At 38.0% G+C, this 17,564-nt stretch overlaps 1 protein-coding gene across 1 annotated transcript in view; it reads right to left on the minus strand.

Annotated features, from left to right (window-relative positions):
* The window catches only part of LOC104271201 (usherin-like), a 136,602-nt gene that overhangs the window by 41,731 nt on the left and 77,307 nt on the right, over positions 1-17,564 (minus strand). The window contains exons 22-23 of the mRNA XM_009865805.1: positions 16,889-17,051; positions 10,119-10,473 (exon numbers count right to left, since the gene is read on the minus strand). Coding sequence (XP_009864107.1) covers positions 10,119-10,473; positions 16,889-17,051 — 518 coding nt within the window. The remainder of the gene's footprint in view (positions 1-10,118; positions 10,474-16,888; positions 17,052-17,564) is intronic.

Here is a 17,564-nt window from a genome sequence, read left to right on the forward strand (position 1 = left end):
AAAACACATTTCAACAAGCATGAAGACCCAGCAGGAGCTGGGTGTCCTTGCAAGGGTTAGGGAATTTCTGTCATCAAAGGTGCACGGGCAGGGGAAGCAGCAGCTCTGCCTGCTCAGCAGACCCAGAGTGACATGGTCCAAGGAGGGAGCGTGGCACCACTAGTCTCCTCCCAGACAGCCAGATTTCAAGCTGGTAACATGGTTGTGCTAGGTAATTTTAGAAAGAAAAAAGTCTGGCATCTATGAACTATTAAAATCTGCACGTGGTTTAAAGTAGAAGTGGCCAAACTCAATATTCCAAATAGCATATAAACTTATGTGATTTTTTTCCACTTTGTATGGCTGTCTGAGTGCTTTACCTTTACAATCTGAATAGTCGGATGAGTGGTTTTGAAGTGAAACCTCACTGGCAAATTATTCACTTTATTTATTGACAATTTGATTTCACCATTATATAATGATTCACCAGAATCAGTCAGTAATGTATCTTCAGACTGGACAATTAATTTCTTTTTTTAAAATAAAAATAATTTAGAGCTATTTTTAATAAAGAAATTTTTAAGATTGCTTAATTCTGTTAGTAAAATTCACATGGCTTTTGATCTTCGAAATCATGCTAATGCTCTGCAAAGGTCTGAAAAACAACAGAAAGTCCCATTATTATCCAAAAGAATAAAAACAGTGTTTCAGTGTGAAAAGAGAGTCACATTTTGGATTCATTTTTCATACCCAGTTAACTTCCTATACAGTTACAACATAATGTGGTAGTAAATTTATACTTTTCCACCGTCACCTGTTCGAAATGCATTGGAATATTCAGTTGCTTTTTTTCCTGTTTTTAAATCTCTGTGTGAGAACTGGAATAAATAAGCAGTCACGTTTTCCCATGCTGGAAAAGTTCCAGAAGGGAAAGGGCTCTTGACATTACAGAGCTAAAGGAGTTTTCAAGACACTCTCTATTTCCATACTTGTTCTTTTGTATGCTAGGTTGCCTGCCATTATGTTTATGTAATTCTGACAGTGTTCTTAATGACACACTAACAGATTGTAAAACACGCTGCTGGCATTTACTTGTTTTTTATATTTTTAAAACAATGTCCTTCATGTAACAGTAGTTAAGCGCGGCAGAAGGACATCATTAGAGCCATGGTTAAACTGTAATTTCCACCATTAGGAAGGCAGGAGCAATTTTTATTGCCTGGCAATTTTCTTGCTGAAATATTTGGACCATATGGCTCAATTTGTGTAATAACCTTAATTTCAGCACCCTTCAGGTCTGCCTCCATCTCCTACGGAATGGTAAAATGCGGTTTAGCAGAAAAGGCAACTGTTTATACTTAGAGAGTTGAGATTAATAACATGTCACGTCCTGTTTTTGGTGAAGGAATTCGAACAGCAGCCAGATGGTATCTCTACAAATAACTGTCAGGGGTCTTGATCTAATCAATACAATGTATTAATACATCTCCCTTCGCTGCTTCTCGAGGGGCTAGCGTGCAACATCTGGAAAGATTGGGGGGACCGCCAAGTAGAAAGCTGATCCTTTTCAGAATCAAACTGAGCCCAATTAATTTTTCATGTATACTTGATAACTGTTTCATAATGAGCTATGCGTCTTGACGGTGTTAGGGTTGGCGGCAAGAGCGGCTTGTGCTTCCTATCCCCATTCAGTCCACTTACTGAAAGCAACCCATTAATCAAACTATCTGGCATAAAACTGAAATCTCAGCTCAGCAAGAGATCAATAATCATCCTTAAAAAAAAAGAAAAGAAAAAAAAAAAGCAACAACAAAGACCCCACCACAGAACAAGGCTTTAGTGGGCGAAAGTATCCAGGCATGACATTAGTGATTACTTTAACAAAAACCAAAATTCCTAACCATACTCACCTGACAGGCACCTGCAACGTAGAATTTAATAGTTAGCTTGCTGTCAAAAAGTAACATTTAAGTCCATTAAAAATATGCTGCCATTCTGTTTTCTAGATTCAGAGGCCATCTGGCCCCTATTCACCATAATTGCTATTATAGTCTCAAAAATAATATTTATATACTGCTGTAAATTAACAGACAGACACCCATTTCCACTCCCAAAGAGCTTCCTGTTGATAAACTCACATTTTAGCACTGTGTAGGGTCTCGCCCCCTAAAAAAAAGAGCATGGCAAGACTATACATGCATTCCGGTGCTTTTTGCAAAGTCTGAAAGCGAGAGAGAGAGGTCACTTGGCAGCCAGAAAATGGGAAACTGCAACAAGCGTAGGGGAGATGAGCTTGAATGAGGCTGTGAAGCTGAGTGATGGGAATGGATTCAAAAGGGAGCAGTAAAGAGAAAGGACAGGAGGTCAGCTGAGAATACTAAACTTATCTTGCGTAGGACACCCCACGGCTGTTTGATGAGAATGACTTTGGTGACTGTAGACCTGGATTAGATTCAAACAGAGTCCCCAGTGGTATAAGGCTCTATATTATATTACCAATTCCCCTGAGTTATATGGCTTGCTCTTGCTTTCTTTTTTTCTTTTTTTTTTTAAAAAAGAGGTAGGATTCTCTGTTTATTAAAATTGCACATAGCTTGTTAAAATTCCCTATGAAATATAAGCATATGACATAACACTTCTCAGCCAATTTGAATAAAACCCCTTATCTGTGGAGGGAAGTAGGGCAGAGGGATAGGATGTGGGGGTGGGGTGTGGTCTTTCTAATTATTAGCTAAAGAATTCCTGTATCTGTAGCTGTTGGGCATGACCCTGGGGATTTTAGGAAGCTGCCCTATGACTTTACCAACAAAGAGTGTTATCTTGGAGTTGCCTGATACATCCACTTAAGAATGTTGGTTAAATGTGAATTAAAATCTAGTCAAATCCAATTAAGTATTTTTAAATAGATATCTAATTTGAAAAACAGCTGTACATATTATCCAACAAATTTCCACCTCCTCCTTCTCCATTTTTATTTCCTACTTACATATGAAAAAGCATCTGTGGCTTATGAAACTCTGTTTTTAAAGCAGATTTAGTGCAGTCATACACAACATGGCACAGAGGGAAAAATGTCCCTCATATCTTCCTACCAAATTATACTTAATAAGTTGAAGGTTTGTGGGGACTTCTGTGGTTTTTTACTTTGTTTTTAAAAAATAGAAAAATCCTGTCAACTGTGTTTTTCTACAGTGCCTGAGTGGCTTAATCTTACAGTCACAACTGAAATGCAAGACCTACAGGAAAAAATTGTAAGACATGGGGGCTGGTTAGCTCACTCGGTTAGAGTGTGGTGCTGATAACACCAAGGTTGCGGGTTCGATCCCCAGTCGGTCCCCACGTGTTGCCTGATCTAATTGAGAGGTGTCCCTGCCCATGACAGGGAGACTGGATTAAATGATCTCTAAGGTCCCTTCCAACCTAAGCCATTCTATGATTCTATGACATAAATATAAAGCATATATATATAAAAACATGCATAAAGAAACAGCATATGGAGCATTTATACGATCTCAATTAAGTCATCTTCCTTTAGGCAGATTGTCATGTGGTCACCTATTCTACTATGAATGCAGGTGCACAAACTGAAAAGGTTACCACTTCGATACTACTGCCCGTCACCAGCTTTCTGTAAGCGGATATCATCTTTTAAATTTGTCAACCCACATAATCTCATTGTGTCAGTTAGGAAAGACTAGCTAATTAATCGACTTCAAATCAACCACCTTCTTTTGACTGACAGATGCCAGTAGTGGCACACAAGTGTAGTAGAGGAAAGCAGTCTTGTGTAAGGAATGGCAGCCCAAGGATAATGAATGTCCTTGCCTTAGATGTTCTGGAGGGTTCATGGTCTGTAGCGGACATTCATGATCCTAATTAGGTCAGATACCCAAAGTCAGACATTCGAAGTCCTAATTCTACCTGTGTTTCACTCATCAAAAAAAAAGACCCATGCGGGTGAAAAACAGATCTTGCACAAGGAGAAACCCAAGGATAAAATACACCAGATATTTCTAAATAAGTAACTAATTTATTTGTAGAAAAAAATTACCTATCGATCCAGGCACTCTGGTCTAGTCAATCTAGAATGTGCGATTAGGCATGGTCACGCATAACCCTATCAGTGTTTTTACTTCTGGTCTAAAAATTTATCAAAGGGCAAAGTAAAGTTAACTTCATGTTGCCCACCAAATTAGGGAGAAAATATCAAAGAAAAAAATGTAATGAAATAAACTCCTTTGCTGTAACCTTCTCTAATTCAAATCGCCAGTTGCCTGACAATGTATTAAGACCTCACGGACACCAGAAAAACCCTTCCCTTCTACCCTGCATCCTAACTCGTAAGGATTCTTTCATTCTTGGCAGAATTCCAGCAGGGTCTCAAGCTCTGTTTCTGTGGCTGCCGAAAGCATCCAGGAGACACTGAAGTGGCCTTGGTTACAGCAAGGAGGGTATAAATAGAGGAGCTGAAGCCCTCTCTCTTTCTCTCTCAGCATTCTCGCCCGGTTCTATTACCACAGTACTTCAAAATCATCAAAGTTGTGCAACAATCCATTTCATCCTTTCTGCTCTAATTAGGCAATTCTACACATCTTGATAGGTGGGGCTTACTGAAGCACTAAATCAGTTTCTGGAGGGGCATCGTAGTGCCAATCCAAATGCTTATTTAAACAGAGCTGTAGTGCCAAATCCAGCATATTCTGCAGCAGCATGGAAACAACAGAATCTGTGAGACACAGATTGCCTCACATGCTTTTTGTTGTTGTCATTAGCAGCCTTCAATGTGGAGGAGCTCCTTGTCCTGTGTTCATCCTCTATAAGCTTAACACGTCTGGAGATTAAAACACAGGAAGCATTTTACATTACTGGGCTTTCCTGGCAAATAAAACAATTACGGCAATTCCAGTGCAAGCCCTTCCTAAGACTGTGCTAACGAGGCTCTGAATCTTAAAAACTGCATTTAAATCAAATGATTCATTTGCAAACCCATCACATACGGCACACAAGTAGTAGGTGTGGGTCATTTCATTGGAATTAGAAAGCAAATGTCTCTATACATGAGAGGTCACCAGTTGTTGTAAGTTAAAATCTTTTCACTGTTAGGCATAATTAAAATACTCTAACAGTGGTTTCAGTAATTTAAACATTGCAGTATTGTTGTAATATTTTTCTAGGCTTCAAGAGTTCACAATTGTTTGGTCCAATCAAATCTGGGAACACTGGAGAAGTTATCACCCATCAAGGTAATTACTTTCAAGTTGAAATAATTACTCCATCAATGTTAATGGTCTTTCAACTTCAATAAAGCACTCACCTGCCGATAATCACAGCTAACCTTTTGCTCTCATGCAATTCCCTCTCTATTTAGCAGGTTATATTACAGCCGTTAGAGTGGTCACTTGTCCTGAACAGCTGCTGAATTTCACTTTGATCGGCTGTGAACCATAAAAAAATTAGTCATCTGTGTATGATTTCCCCCTAACCCATAAGCCCTTGCAGAGCTAAGGATATGATCTTTTGGCTGTATTAGGGCACTGCTGAGCAGCCATCTTGTTTCTGGTTGTGCCTACTTTCCACTCACTCACAGCAGCACAGTAGCCTAATTAACTTTTGCCCTCCACTGCCATTTGCAGCTTTCATTCTTTGCTAAGTAGCATATCTTCTCAATTTATGGCATGTGCAGGGATTCCTCCATTTACCCTCATCTTGTTTTCTTAGCATGCAGTCCATCTCCCAGGCATCCGAAGTAGGCATATATAAAAAAGCTTTACTTTATTGGTCCCTCTCTTTTTTTTCTTATTCTTGTGGTTGTGATCTTCATTCTCTCTTCGATAAGGAAGTTGTCATGTACAGTCCTGCATACTGCATTGCTGAATAATATTATGTACAAAGAAGTTAAAAACTACATGGTATCTTTAATGTTGCTAAATGTTCACTGGTCTATATGAGGAAATAGAAATGGAGGGTCACACATGAGTGTGTTAAATATTTCTGAATGTGATGAATAGAGAGGCGATAACTCTGGATTCCAGATTCCAGGTATTTGTAAAATCCTGCAAAGGAGGTGTGTGTATATGGCAGTACTGGCCACTCAAGATTATTTCTGATATATTTTGTATGGAGTTCTTCAGCAAGTAGGAGATTTATTTATTATTTTTACTCTGGTTATACATTCAACATACAAATTACCACCTGGTTATAAACATAATCATGCAAGCCAAAGCCTGATCCTCCTACCAAAGTCTATTCTTATTGCTATTCTGCAATATGTCTACAGATTTCCCTACCAGAGATGAAACATCTGCCAAGAGGGGCTTGGCCAGTGCAGTTACATACCATGTCCCCTGATAATGTAAGGTAAGCCAACATGTGTTCTCTACTGTTCGCATCACTGCATCCGAACTGAAATCTTTGCTAGTGCAGTGATACCAGCTTAGAGACATTTTAATTTTTTACACCCCAATCTGACACAGCTATGCCAAAAAACATCTCGTAGGTTAAATTTGTCCAGAGAGACTCATACTGCAAAAAACACATTGTGAGTAGACTTGTGCTTCTAGGTAGGCACAGGTTTAGGATTTCCCGGGAAATTTCCCAGGAATAAGGCCTGTAATGTTTACATCTGACCTTGTATCCTGCAACACGCACATTGAGCTTCCAGTTATGTTTTGCTGACGTGGATTTGACACACCAAGGCCTTGATTCTACATAATAATAACAGGTGTTGTTACCCATAGCAGGCAGAATTTTTCTTTATAGCCCTTATCTCTGGACGCTTTTCCTTCTCCAAGTGCATTCTAACAGCTGTGCTTTCTTACATTTTTCACTCGTGTTCTTGTCATTGAATTTTCCTGCTCATGATAAACAACCAAATACTTGATATAATTGTCAGGAGAAAAAGGACATTACACACCCACATAACATCTACCAAGGAGAAGTCCAAACTTAATGCACAGTTTTACCTCACGTCAACAACTGATGAACAACAGTTAAAGAGCTGTGATGCTTTGATGCCATTTGGCAGGTACTGGCTTTATAGTGAAATCGGCTCTCGGTCCTATGTTCACAAGCTTAAGCCCTAAGTTCACAAGAGAAGCTTTCTTAGATAATCTAGTCACTTTATGCAGATTTCTGTAAATGGGAACTTACTGTCAATCCATTTTTCTAAGACACTTTTGCCTCATATTAATGGTGTCAATAGATACTAAATATCATTCTTGCTTTAGAGGGTTAAAACAGACTGGGAAGACATGGCAAGAGATGCAAGTATTGCTGTAACCACTCTTGACTTGACTTTGCTCTGCAAATAAACCAGGATGTCACTTTAACTTGCTGTCACCTAACATCTGTCACTACACTGTTGGCCAAATAAGCCAAGGAAATGGGTGACACTGCTTTTTAGCTGCAAAGCATCAAAATGGTTCACGTGTATTTCACTTGCTTCCAAGGGTGCAGGGACATCCTCCTCCTATTTGAGTGGCAGCAGCTTTTGCTCTCAGAACTGAGTTCTCCTTTTTACCTCCACAGGCAGCGTAAAATTTCAAGGGGTCAGCAACAACCTTAAGGTACCAGACAGCCACATGTTTGAAAAATTAATTCAAATATAGACTAATGCACCTTAACTAGGGAGTGAATAGTTGCATTTTGGGAAGGCAGAGTGGATAAGTCTGTCAATGGGTTTGAAAACCCAGAAGGTTCTTCTCATTTGGCTCTGGAAGTGAATGGAGACAAAGCTGTCAAATTAGAACAGTCAGCAGGGACATTAGCGAGAACTTAATTTGTACCCTGCAGTGTCACAAGGATTGTGTTTCTACTTTAGGTTTTGATCAAGTTTTACATCCTGTGGCAGGTAACCAGGGAGCAACCGACAAGAGCAAGGGTGGGATTGGCTACCATGATTCTAGCACTGCTTTTTTTTTCTGGAATAATCTAATGGGATAAGAATGGAGTCTAATAGATTAAATAAAGGACGGAACTCATTGCTCGCTTAATACTTTAAGTCTTGCTTGTAACATGGAAGCTTGTGTGAGAGAATGACTAATGGTGTATCCCACGAGGGAGCTCCAATGGAGATGCTTTAGGAGATTAAATGATTTAGCCTAGTACCCCTGAAAGCTATATTTTAAAGGGGTAGAAGTTTAATCATTGGAATGCTAGTCCCTTCAATGAAATTACATTTTAATTAAAGTGTCTCATTCACAAAGCTATGGTTAAAGGTATACCAGCAATTTACTGATAAAATTCTATTTTTAAGGGGTTATAACTTTGAAAGTTGGTGTCCAAGATTTTGCCTGCTGGGATAATCGACCTGACCTCCTGAAGATATCTTTGATAACAGGACTCCATGCACTTGATGTCAATAACTTCGATTCAAAACTTTAGCTATTCTGCTATATTCAGAAGATGTAGGATTCAGATCTCAGCTCCATGGTATAAATCAGCAAAAACTCTATTGAGTTAACATAGCTGCAACAGCTTAAAGTGAGTGCAACTGATGGAAGAGCTATGCAGAAAGATTTCTCCCCCAAGGGCAGTATAATATTTAAAAACAAAAAAGGGTAGCAAAAAAAAATAATCGATAAATGTTCACAGGACAGTAAAGAAACCATGCACATCAGCTTCACTGCAGCACTAGTGGAACAGCTATACATATGCTGCCAGGATGCCATTTTGATTCAGGATAATGTTTAGGGAAAATAAAGGATTTTGAAGCCAAGAATATACTAATTCAGTAAATAATAGCTTGTTAATTTAAAAGGCTTTTAACTCATGCTGTTAAAGAATCACACTGTGGCAACATTATTTAAAAGGCCATTTTGGTAGGTTTTATTACCCACAATACAACCATCTTGGACATTTTCTGTTGTTGTTGGCATGCTTAGAAGACATCGCAACGCATGACCGGCCAGGTCAATTCAGCTGCTCAGTAACACACTGCCGGATGCTGAAGTGGAGTATAAGGAGATGCTCTGTCATTGCGTTGCTTTTGAAATCTTAGGTGTCTCATTAAGATTATGATTGTGATTATTTTTTTAAACACAAGTTAAGGGAGCTAAGCGCTGAAATCCTACTGAAGTTCAATAACTTTAAAATCCCAAGCTACTTTTAAAAAACGAACATACTGTACAATACAAATGCAACTATTTCAGAACCTGAAAGTATATATTCCTATAATTCAGTTCAGGACCTGTTTTTCCATTTTTGGTTTTGGTGTGGGTTTTTTTTTAGAATATAGATGTATTACAAACTTAACCTGTTTAGGCTTCGAGAAACCTGCTTTGGAACTATATGATCACAAGATTGTGTAAGATTACTGAGCTAGAAACTTCTCTCACTTCGTCACACTGAGATTTGTCTAAGGGAGTTACTTAAAGGTTACTTTTGGGTATTCCAGAGAAAGCTCTTTAGGATTCTACTCGAATGCCAGACAGATATTTTACAATTGGGGTAATTAAGGATTAAGGGGTTTTCTGGTGTTAATACAAACATTGGCCTATGAATATAATATGTTTATGACATTAGGGTGGCACTGCTGAGGAAACCCAACTTTATTACAACCTCCTTAAACATTTTCTCAAGTTTATTTTCAGGAGACAGCCAAGTACAGCAGCTATCCAATATACAGCAGTTCAGTTCAGCTATCTATAAGGCGTTTTTCTTCAGAAAGACTAAAATGTAATATATAGGTGGGACGAATAGTGGTGACTGCGCAAATCATAACCACTTCTGTCATTGATTTACATAACACTGTTAGTCAGTTCACAAAACAACCTGCCTTTTCCTTAGTCTATTCCTCCACATACTGAATAGAAATATAATACCTACAGACATTCATGTTTGGAAAGTCCCTTGAAGGGAAAGACATGTTAGCAGTGCAAAGTAACATTCTCATACATGCAATAGAAGTAAAAGTAGAACTGCTTTTGCTATTGCTTTTGAGTAATCTACTTACTTCTACCAGGAATCAGGTATTGTGAAATGTTTCAGCCTGCATCGGGCCAAACACAAAATTTAAAGCAATAAAATTACTGGTAATTGGAAACCTCACTTTTCCAATTACTGTTAAACAAAATTTTAAAATAATACGATCAAAGCAGAGTAAATACAACTTAAAACTGGTTTGGTAGTCCAGTTCTTACCAGTACAGTTAGTGCTGTGACAGGTGCGATGCTAAATGTTGGATCGCTGCGTTTTTCTTGATAGACTACTCGATATAGAGATATAACACCATTGGGAGACACAGGCTGGGTCCAGTTCAACCGCACTGAGTATGCACTTGTTGCTTGTGCCCAAGGGGCTCCCATGCCCCATGGGGAAGCCTCCAGAGTTTGGGTTGAAGCCCACAGGCTGTCCACTGACCCCACAGTATTTTGAGCTCTGGCCCGGTACTCATAGAGAGTAAAAGGCTGCAGGGCATCGGATGCATCAATAAATTCCAAAGGTCCTTCAGCCCAGATGAACAAAAGCAGCTCATGTTGACTGCCCACAGGACGTCTGAAATTAGAACAAAGACAATGTGTTTAAAACTTTAACAGTCCCATGGTAGTAGATCCTGAATTAACCCATACCCCAGAAAAGTACAGAACTCATTTCTGTATATTATACACACACAAGAACTGCCTACTTTTCTTTGCATCTTAGAAGCATTTCCCTGAACTTGTGTTAGGTACTGAGTAGCAAAGAAAAGATTGAGGCGATCATTTATTCTTCTTTATCTAGAGGACTACTATAAACCATGTCAAACAAGTGTGCTGTCACGGTCGATAGTAGCTGAGTGGCAATACAACAGCATATTGCCCTTTTAGGATAGAACACATCAGGTCAGAGACTTCCAGAATTTAGAATGTGAAGTTTTAAATCCCCATGTTGCTGCTAAGGAATGACATGAATTGTAATATGGGTGCAGATTTTCTCCATTTCTGAAAATAAAACTATTTTGGAGGCACTCAACTGAGGATCCCTCATTTAAGGAAAACTTACGACCAATTTACTTGAGAAAAATGTTACCCAGTGAACAAGGGATAAATATTCTATTGTGCCCTCAGAACCAAAGCGGTGCACTTTTAGATTCCGATTTGCTCACAATAAGTATCCCATTTGTTCTTGCAAATGGAATAAGTAATCCCTTGTGCATAAACTTAGCAGAATTTGCAGTTCCACCACAAAAACTCATTAAAATATCACAACTAGTGCTTTCTGTAATAAACTACATATTTTTCCCAATGTTGTTTTGTTAAAAAATGCAAACTTAAGATGTATGAAGACAAATCACTGTACAACCTTCTGACACAATGCGTTTTTTGGGTTTGTACATACGTATATGTATCTGTACGTAGACATACACACACGTGTATGTATACATATATATGTATACCTAACATTCCTAATACATATCTGCTTGTGTTGGACCTGGTGATATTCTGAGTTTCAGAGGAGATTACAGAAGATCCTCAGCTCCTTTCTAATGCGGCCTCTTCTAGCATACAATTTACAACAGTTGTAATAAGAAAAGTACTCATCTTCAAAACAGTTATCAAATCAATTCTTTCACTTGGCATAAAAAATATTTGTGTGAAATTAAGTTGGTTACATTTAAACACTGTGATAAATCTTAGTGACGGTTGTGCTGTACTGCACATGAATTTAAGTATTTTCCCTACTCTTCCAAGGAACCTTGGCCTTTACAGAATGTAAAAGCACTTTCATCCCCCCATATTAACAACAAAAACCAAATTATATTATCTGCCACTTCTATTGCAAGTAGGACAAATCTGCAGAAGTAAAATTGGTTTGTCTGACTACTGGGTGTCATCATCACTACACACTCAGAAGCTGAAGAATATTTCTTCAGCAAGAGAAAATCTGTATTTTACAGAATTCTGTCAGATTTTATTTTGTTTGATTGACACAGGAATTACTTAAAAAATAAAAAATGTAACAATTTTTAAAAACCTTAGCTGCTTGCAATAATATATACTCAGGTACTTACAAGCAAATATGAAGAATATAATGAATGCATGTGCTTACATAGCTGTTTATTCATCTTTTTTGTATATGCACATACAAGGTATGCATGAATACATTATTTTCTTATATGAAGCTAAAGAATTTTTGCTAAACTCTGAATTAAGCAGGCCACGTGGACACTGTTTAGTTTAAAAGGATTAAGTGTGATTTAAAAGAAAAAAAAATGAAAAAAAGAAGAGTTTTGAGGCACAATGTCTTTAGCATAATGAACTAGGCAAATTAGAAGATGTGTTGATACTGAGAATTGGTTGGCAGAACTGAGTGAAGAATGGCTGGTAGAACTGGCAAAAAAATCTTCCCTAGCAACTCCCTGTCTTGCAACAAAATATCTGGAAGAGTTGGAATAAAAAATTTCCCATTGACCCCAAAATTCCATCAGCTATTTTTAAAGCACTTCCCCATCGCCTACTGTAACGGCAAATCAAGCCTTTTGCAGAACTTTCCCTTAGATGCTGTTCACTGACTTAATGCAAGAAACATAATTCTGAAAGGTGAATCACTACTATGACTTCCTCCTGCACCCAAAAATACAGTCTTTCGCCTGCATACTCAAAAATATGCCTAAAATAATCTCTGTAGATATATGAAAAGCAAGCCTATTTTAGTGCACTAAAGTCACATTTAATATATCTTGTTTGACCAAGCAGTATGGCATGTACATGAATATGCAAATTTACGATTTATAAATTTTTGAAACTCTGTGGTAAACAGTTTTTTCACATTGAAGGATCAAACATGCCACCAACTGTAAGATCATCCGCAAGCAAAGCTGTACAAGGTAGTCTGGTTAAGTATTTAGATCTTATTACCACTGAATATTTAATGAACGAAACTTATGGTTAGGTAAATGGTTCCATCTGTAGTGCTAAAACCCAGAATATCTTCATGTATGAATAAACTTTGAACAGAAGTGGTTGAACAGTCTGTAATAATTTCAATCGTTTTAAGATTTAAGATTCAACTGCTCATTTAACTGGAAGTGTTTCTTATGTACAATGAGCTGCAAAGGAGAATAACATTTTCCAAGAGCTGGAAGTTGTCTCTTAATCTGCATAGTCTGATTTGCTGCTTACATTCATTTTAAAGATGCTCAGATACAGTTATTTTTATAAGAGTAAATTCTCCCTGCCCCACTGCCAATCTGAGCCAGATGACATAAAGAGGAGAATATAATCTTCTTTGTGACAGATAACTAGAGAGCTGTATGCAGAGGACTGCAGCAACACTAACTGCAACACTCACTCCTCAGCTTTCTTATGTGGAAGAAGACACGATGAGTCCCTGAGGTCTTGCAATTAACCCAGAATTATTCTTTACAGGTATCAAACGTGGGGATACAGTGCAACAACAACAATGCTGCCCCTCTACAGTTTCACATCCAACTAAACAAGTCAGCCTCACAATTTGGTTTCAACAAACATATACTGATGTAGTTTGTATCTTTTTCTTTCTTTTTCTAATTTACAGGTTTCGATGTCAAAAAGTGAACAGAAGGAATTTGAAATTATTGAATGTAATACGCAAGTTTAGATTAGGTTTTATGACAATTATAGGTAGAAATAAAACACTTCAGGGGTTCTTGTACTCGATATATCCATCCGTAAGGATTCTTCTAATAAACCATCTACTAATATATGTGTCTAGAAGCCTTTACAGTGCAAGTCACAACAGTCAACAGCCACTGAGACGTGTCACCTGTGTTAAACCGCCTGTTGATTTTTCTGCTACATTTTCACCATCAGGCTTGCTCAGCTAATGAGAGCTACCTTACAATCTCACATATATATATGAAATAATATAATCTTACTGAACATAACATAGACACTTTGGCAGAAATTCAGACACTCCCATAAGCAAGATATGAACCAAAATACTTATAATTTTAGGGGCAATATTCCTTTAAGAGTCGTCTCATATATATCCTACACAGCGCATGCTGGTGGTCAACAGAGAGCAGTTCCATTAGCTGATGTGACCTATATCTTATTAAAATACAACAAGAAATACCTCACCTATTTCCATAATATTATTTTTCCAGACTAGCAATTTCTGTGGTTGTCACAGGGATGTTATGTAATGATGAATGGGAAGAGAACTAGATTGGGTGATTGTCTCATGAACCAGATCTTTTCTCATTCACACTCTTTTCTAAGTTGTAGTCCTTGTCAGAAAAGTTTAAAAGCCTCAGATCTGTATTTAAAACTGCTATATGAATCAAAAAATAAAATGTCACCACCTCTTTTATCATGAACTAACATTTTAATTTTTTTGTTTTCTAACAAAATGGCTGCAAAGTTGCAGGTGCTTTCATAATTCCAGAGGAAAGCATGAGTCCTGCCATTTTAATGCAAAGATCTGTACACACACTAGCTCCCCAAGCATTCCAGGTTTTGAGTTAAATGAATTTATTTTGGTGGTGATGCAGTAAGGAAGAGGCACATGATGAAGAAGAAATTACATGCCATAACCTCCCCTAGAAATACTGCAGTCTTGCTGCTATAACAATGTAAGGTTATGTGTGGCTACAAAATGAAAAAGAACTATGTGCTTACATCCCGTTTCTGATTTTTTTGCAGCTATCTGAGAAAGATTTGATATTGTTGTTGTCTAAGCACATTTAAACTTCAGCTGAAATAACTGCCAAGTGATTCATGCCTATGTAGGTGAATATAACGATTGTATCTGGAGCCCCAGTGCGCCATTTTCATTTCACTTTAAATAAAAAACAAAATGTATCTATGTCAGTCAGTGCCCTTCTGCTGTACTCAGAGGTATCAAACAGGCTACAATTATGATTGTGAAGTGATTGTGTCACATTGGAGGAAGGTTTATTGCTTTTGAGTCTGCTAGGCAGTAACACATTCTGTTTCATATTACTCTTTATATCATTGTTTGGCTGTGACTAGAATAATCAAATGCCATCAAATGCTGTCAAATTCAATTTACAGTATTTTTCACTGAAGCAGGCTTTCTGCATTATATTTCCTGTTTTCCCTTTCTATGGTTGCCATGGAATAGCAGTGGTAATCATGGGCATTATTTACAAAACCAACAGAGTGAAGACATGTCTTGGGCTATAGCATACACTTCGTTCCTCTTTATACAGGGGAGGGACTTGGTTTTTCTGATAAGACAATCAAAAAAAAGCAAACAAAAGGATACTTCAAGAGGGCAGGGATTTTTAGAGACTACTAATGTGTTTAAGGCTAAAGTGAATTTATATTAATTATTGCTGCTGATTCCAAAAGGTAATTCAATTCCCTGTGTTCTCAGACATAGCTCGAACATAATAAAATATCCCCAAATCTTTGTGGGAGGCTAGGTTCAGCCCAGCATGTGTCTGCCACACGTATTTAAAGTTGGGAAAACTGGGAACTTTAGAGTTTAAAATCCTCTCCAATATACTGCTTGAGTTTTATATTCTCTGATTTTCTGAAGCTATTCAAGAACGTCCCTTCAGTGAGCTTTTAAAAAGGGTGTCCTGGTTTGAGCTAAACAGAAGCAATTCTGTTCAGTGATTTTACTTTTCAGCTCAGTCTCTTCTAAGAGACTGCACTCTCTAAAGTTAACAGAGTGGTTTTGCAGACAGCGTCTGCTACTACAAGTGATAACGCCCAATGTTTATAGTTACTGCCGAGGACTGGGATGCAGAAAGGCTCTTGCTGATACTTGCTCATGTAGTGACCAAGGTCACTGCTGGATCTTGTGTGCTGGGAAGTAAAAGGCGTCACAAGGAAGTAAAGGGTTGCACCTCCAGGGAGGAACGGACAGCACAGGTGATTGACAACAGTACTCCATTCCATATATGTCATATTCGGTGTATAGCTGAGGGATCAAGTTAAGCCCTCTTGCTTTAATGGCTGGCATTCAAGGAGCATTCTCCATTCTTCTGCCTTTTATCCCTGCCCTGATTTCTCAAATCCAGCTCCCATATCTGGTTCCCCTCTGCAGCTGAGCCTGCAACTTCCCTGATGCCTGCCCACTTTGCAGCATCAGTGGGGACTGATATCAGCTGGGAGCTGGGTTCAATATTGTTTTTGAATAAATATGCATGTATTTCATTGTTTTCATTGTTTTCTTATTAGTACTATTATTGTTTATGAAAGCTGGTTTAGCTTTCTTTTAAAGTCTGTGAGTCTATCTGTTTTATTCACTTCTTCTTCGGCGACAGAGAGGGCTTAGAGTGCATCTGTCGGTGTACAGTGGCTGGCCCAGCCCTAACCCATGCTGAAGGGTCAATGGGCACAGCACACATCAACGCTCTGCTACTTTGATACTTTCCTAAACACACCTATCTATACAGAAAAATCCTACATAGAAAAAACGCAGAGCTTATGAAGCTCCTTATAGGGAATGAGTATGTGTCAATCAACCACCTGGACAGGGCAGCTGAATACAAACCTCAAGGAACATAAAAGGAAGCATTGTATTCACACTCACAAACAGAAGTATAATTTAGTTTGGAAAACTGATCTGTGTAGATACCTTTTTTTTTTTTACTTGCTTTTAAAAATCTCAGAAATAGTGAATTATTCCTGTTTCCATTCCAAAATTCTCAACTGTCTGTCAGAGAGGACTGAAGAATGTCCCTAGTGGTCTGGCTAAACACAGTGAGAGTGTGTAGCTTAAAATTTCTGTCTGCCTGTTTGAGTCTTTATATTTTCTCCTGCTTTTCGTCATTTGTAGATCAGGAAGATGATACTTGTCTCAGCTCTTATTCCCAACTTGTCCATCCATAGATCAGCATCTTACCTTAGCATTTGAAAGGTAACATATATTTTACCATATACTTCTACAATTTTTTTCACCTCCTAATATATCAAGGAATAAAGAAATAAACCGTTCAGTAAGACTAAGAATCTGAGGTGATAAAAGCATTTACCTGTGAATGAAGTAGTTAGTAATGATGCCATTTGGTTTCTTAGGTGGTGCCCATTTCACTGCTATGAGTGCAGATCCCATTGCTTTAACGATTGGTGGGCTCAAGTCTCTAGGAGGTGCTTCAGCAGTTCTTGAATATGTCTGACCACCCACTCCACATCCACCTACAAAACCAGAAGTTTGTTTAGCCATGAGAGTTTCTTCATCAACAAAAAAAATACAGTAAAAGCAAATGAATGTCAAGTAAAGAAGCTCCCAAGGGAATAGTGCCTCATTTCACCTTATTGCATTACTAAGTACTCATTAAAATTACGGCAGTTCCACCGATGAATTATTCCTGATTTTCACCAGTGCAGGTAATGAGAGAATGGGTTCCAAAGTGTCATTTTAGAAAGACTTATTTCAATAGGATTTTGAAAATTGCCATTAAAGTCAAGGCATTTTGTAACACGTGGGCTCTTCTCTCTTCTCTCTTGTCTTTATGATTAGCACTTCTTGTTGATGAACAGTTACAGAACTGGTTTTGTTCTGGACGCATATTGTCAAAAATTGTTAGTTGTGAAGAGCTTTCAATAAAATGGCACATATTACCTAAAATACATTTTAAAATCTCCATTTAAAATATTCATGATATAACATGGAGAAATATTTAATGCTTCATTCAGTCCTAGGCTTTC

Source organism: Apaloderma vittatum, unplaced genomic scaffold, assembly GCF_000703405.1.
Source record: "Apaloderma vittatum isolate BGI_N311 unplaced genomic scaffold, ASM70340v1 scaffold10613, whole genome shotgun sequence".
NCBI lineage: Eukaryota > Metazoa > Chordata > Aves > Trogoniformes > Trogonidae > Apaloderma > Apaloderma vittatum.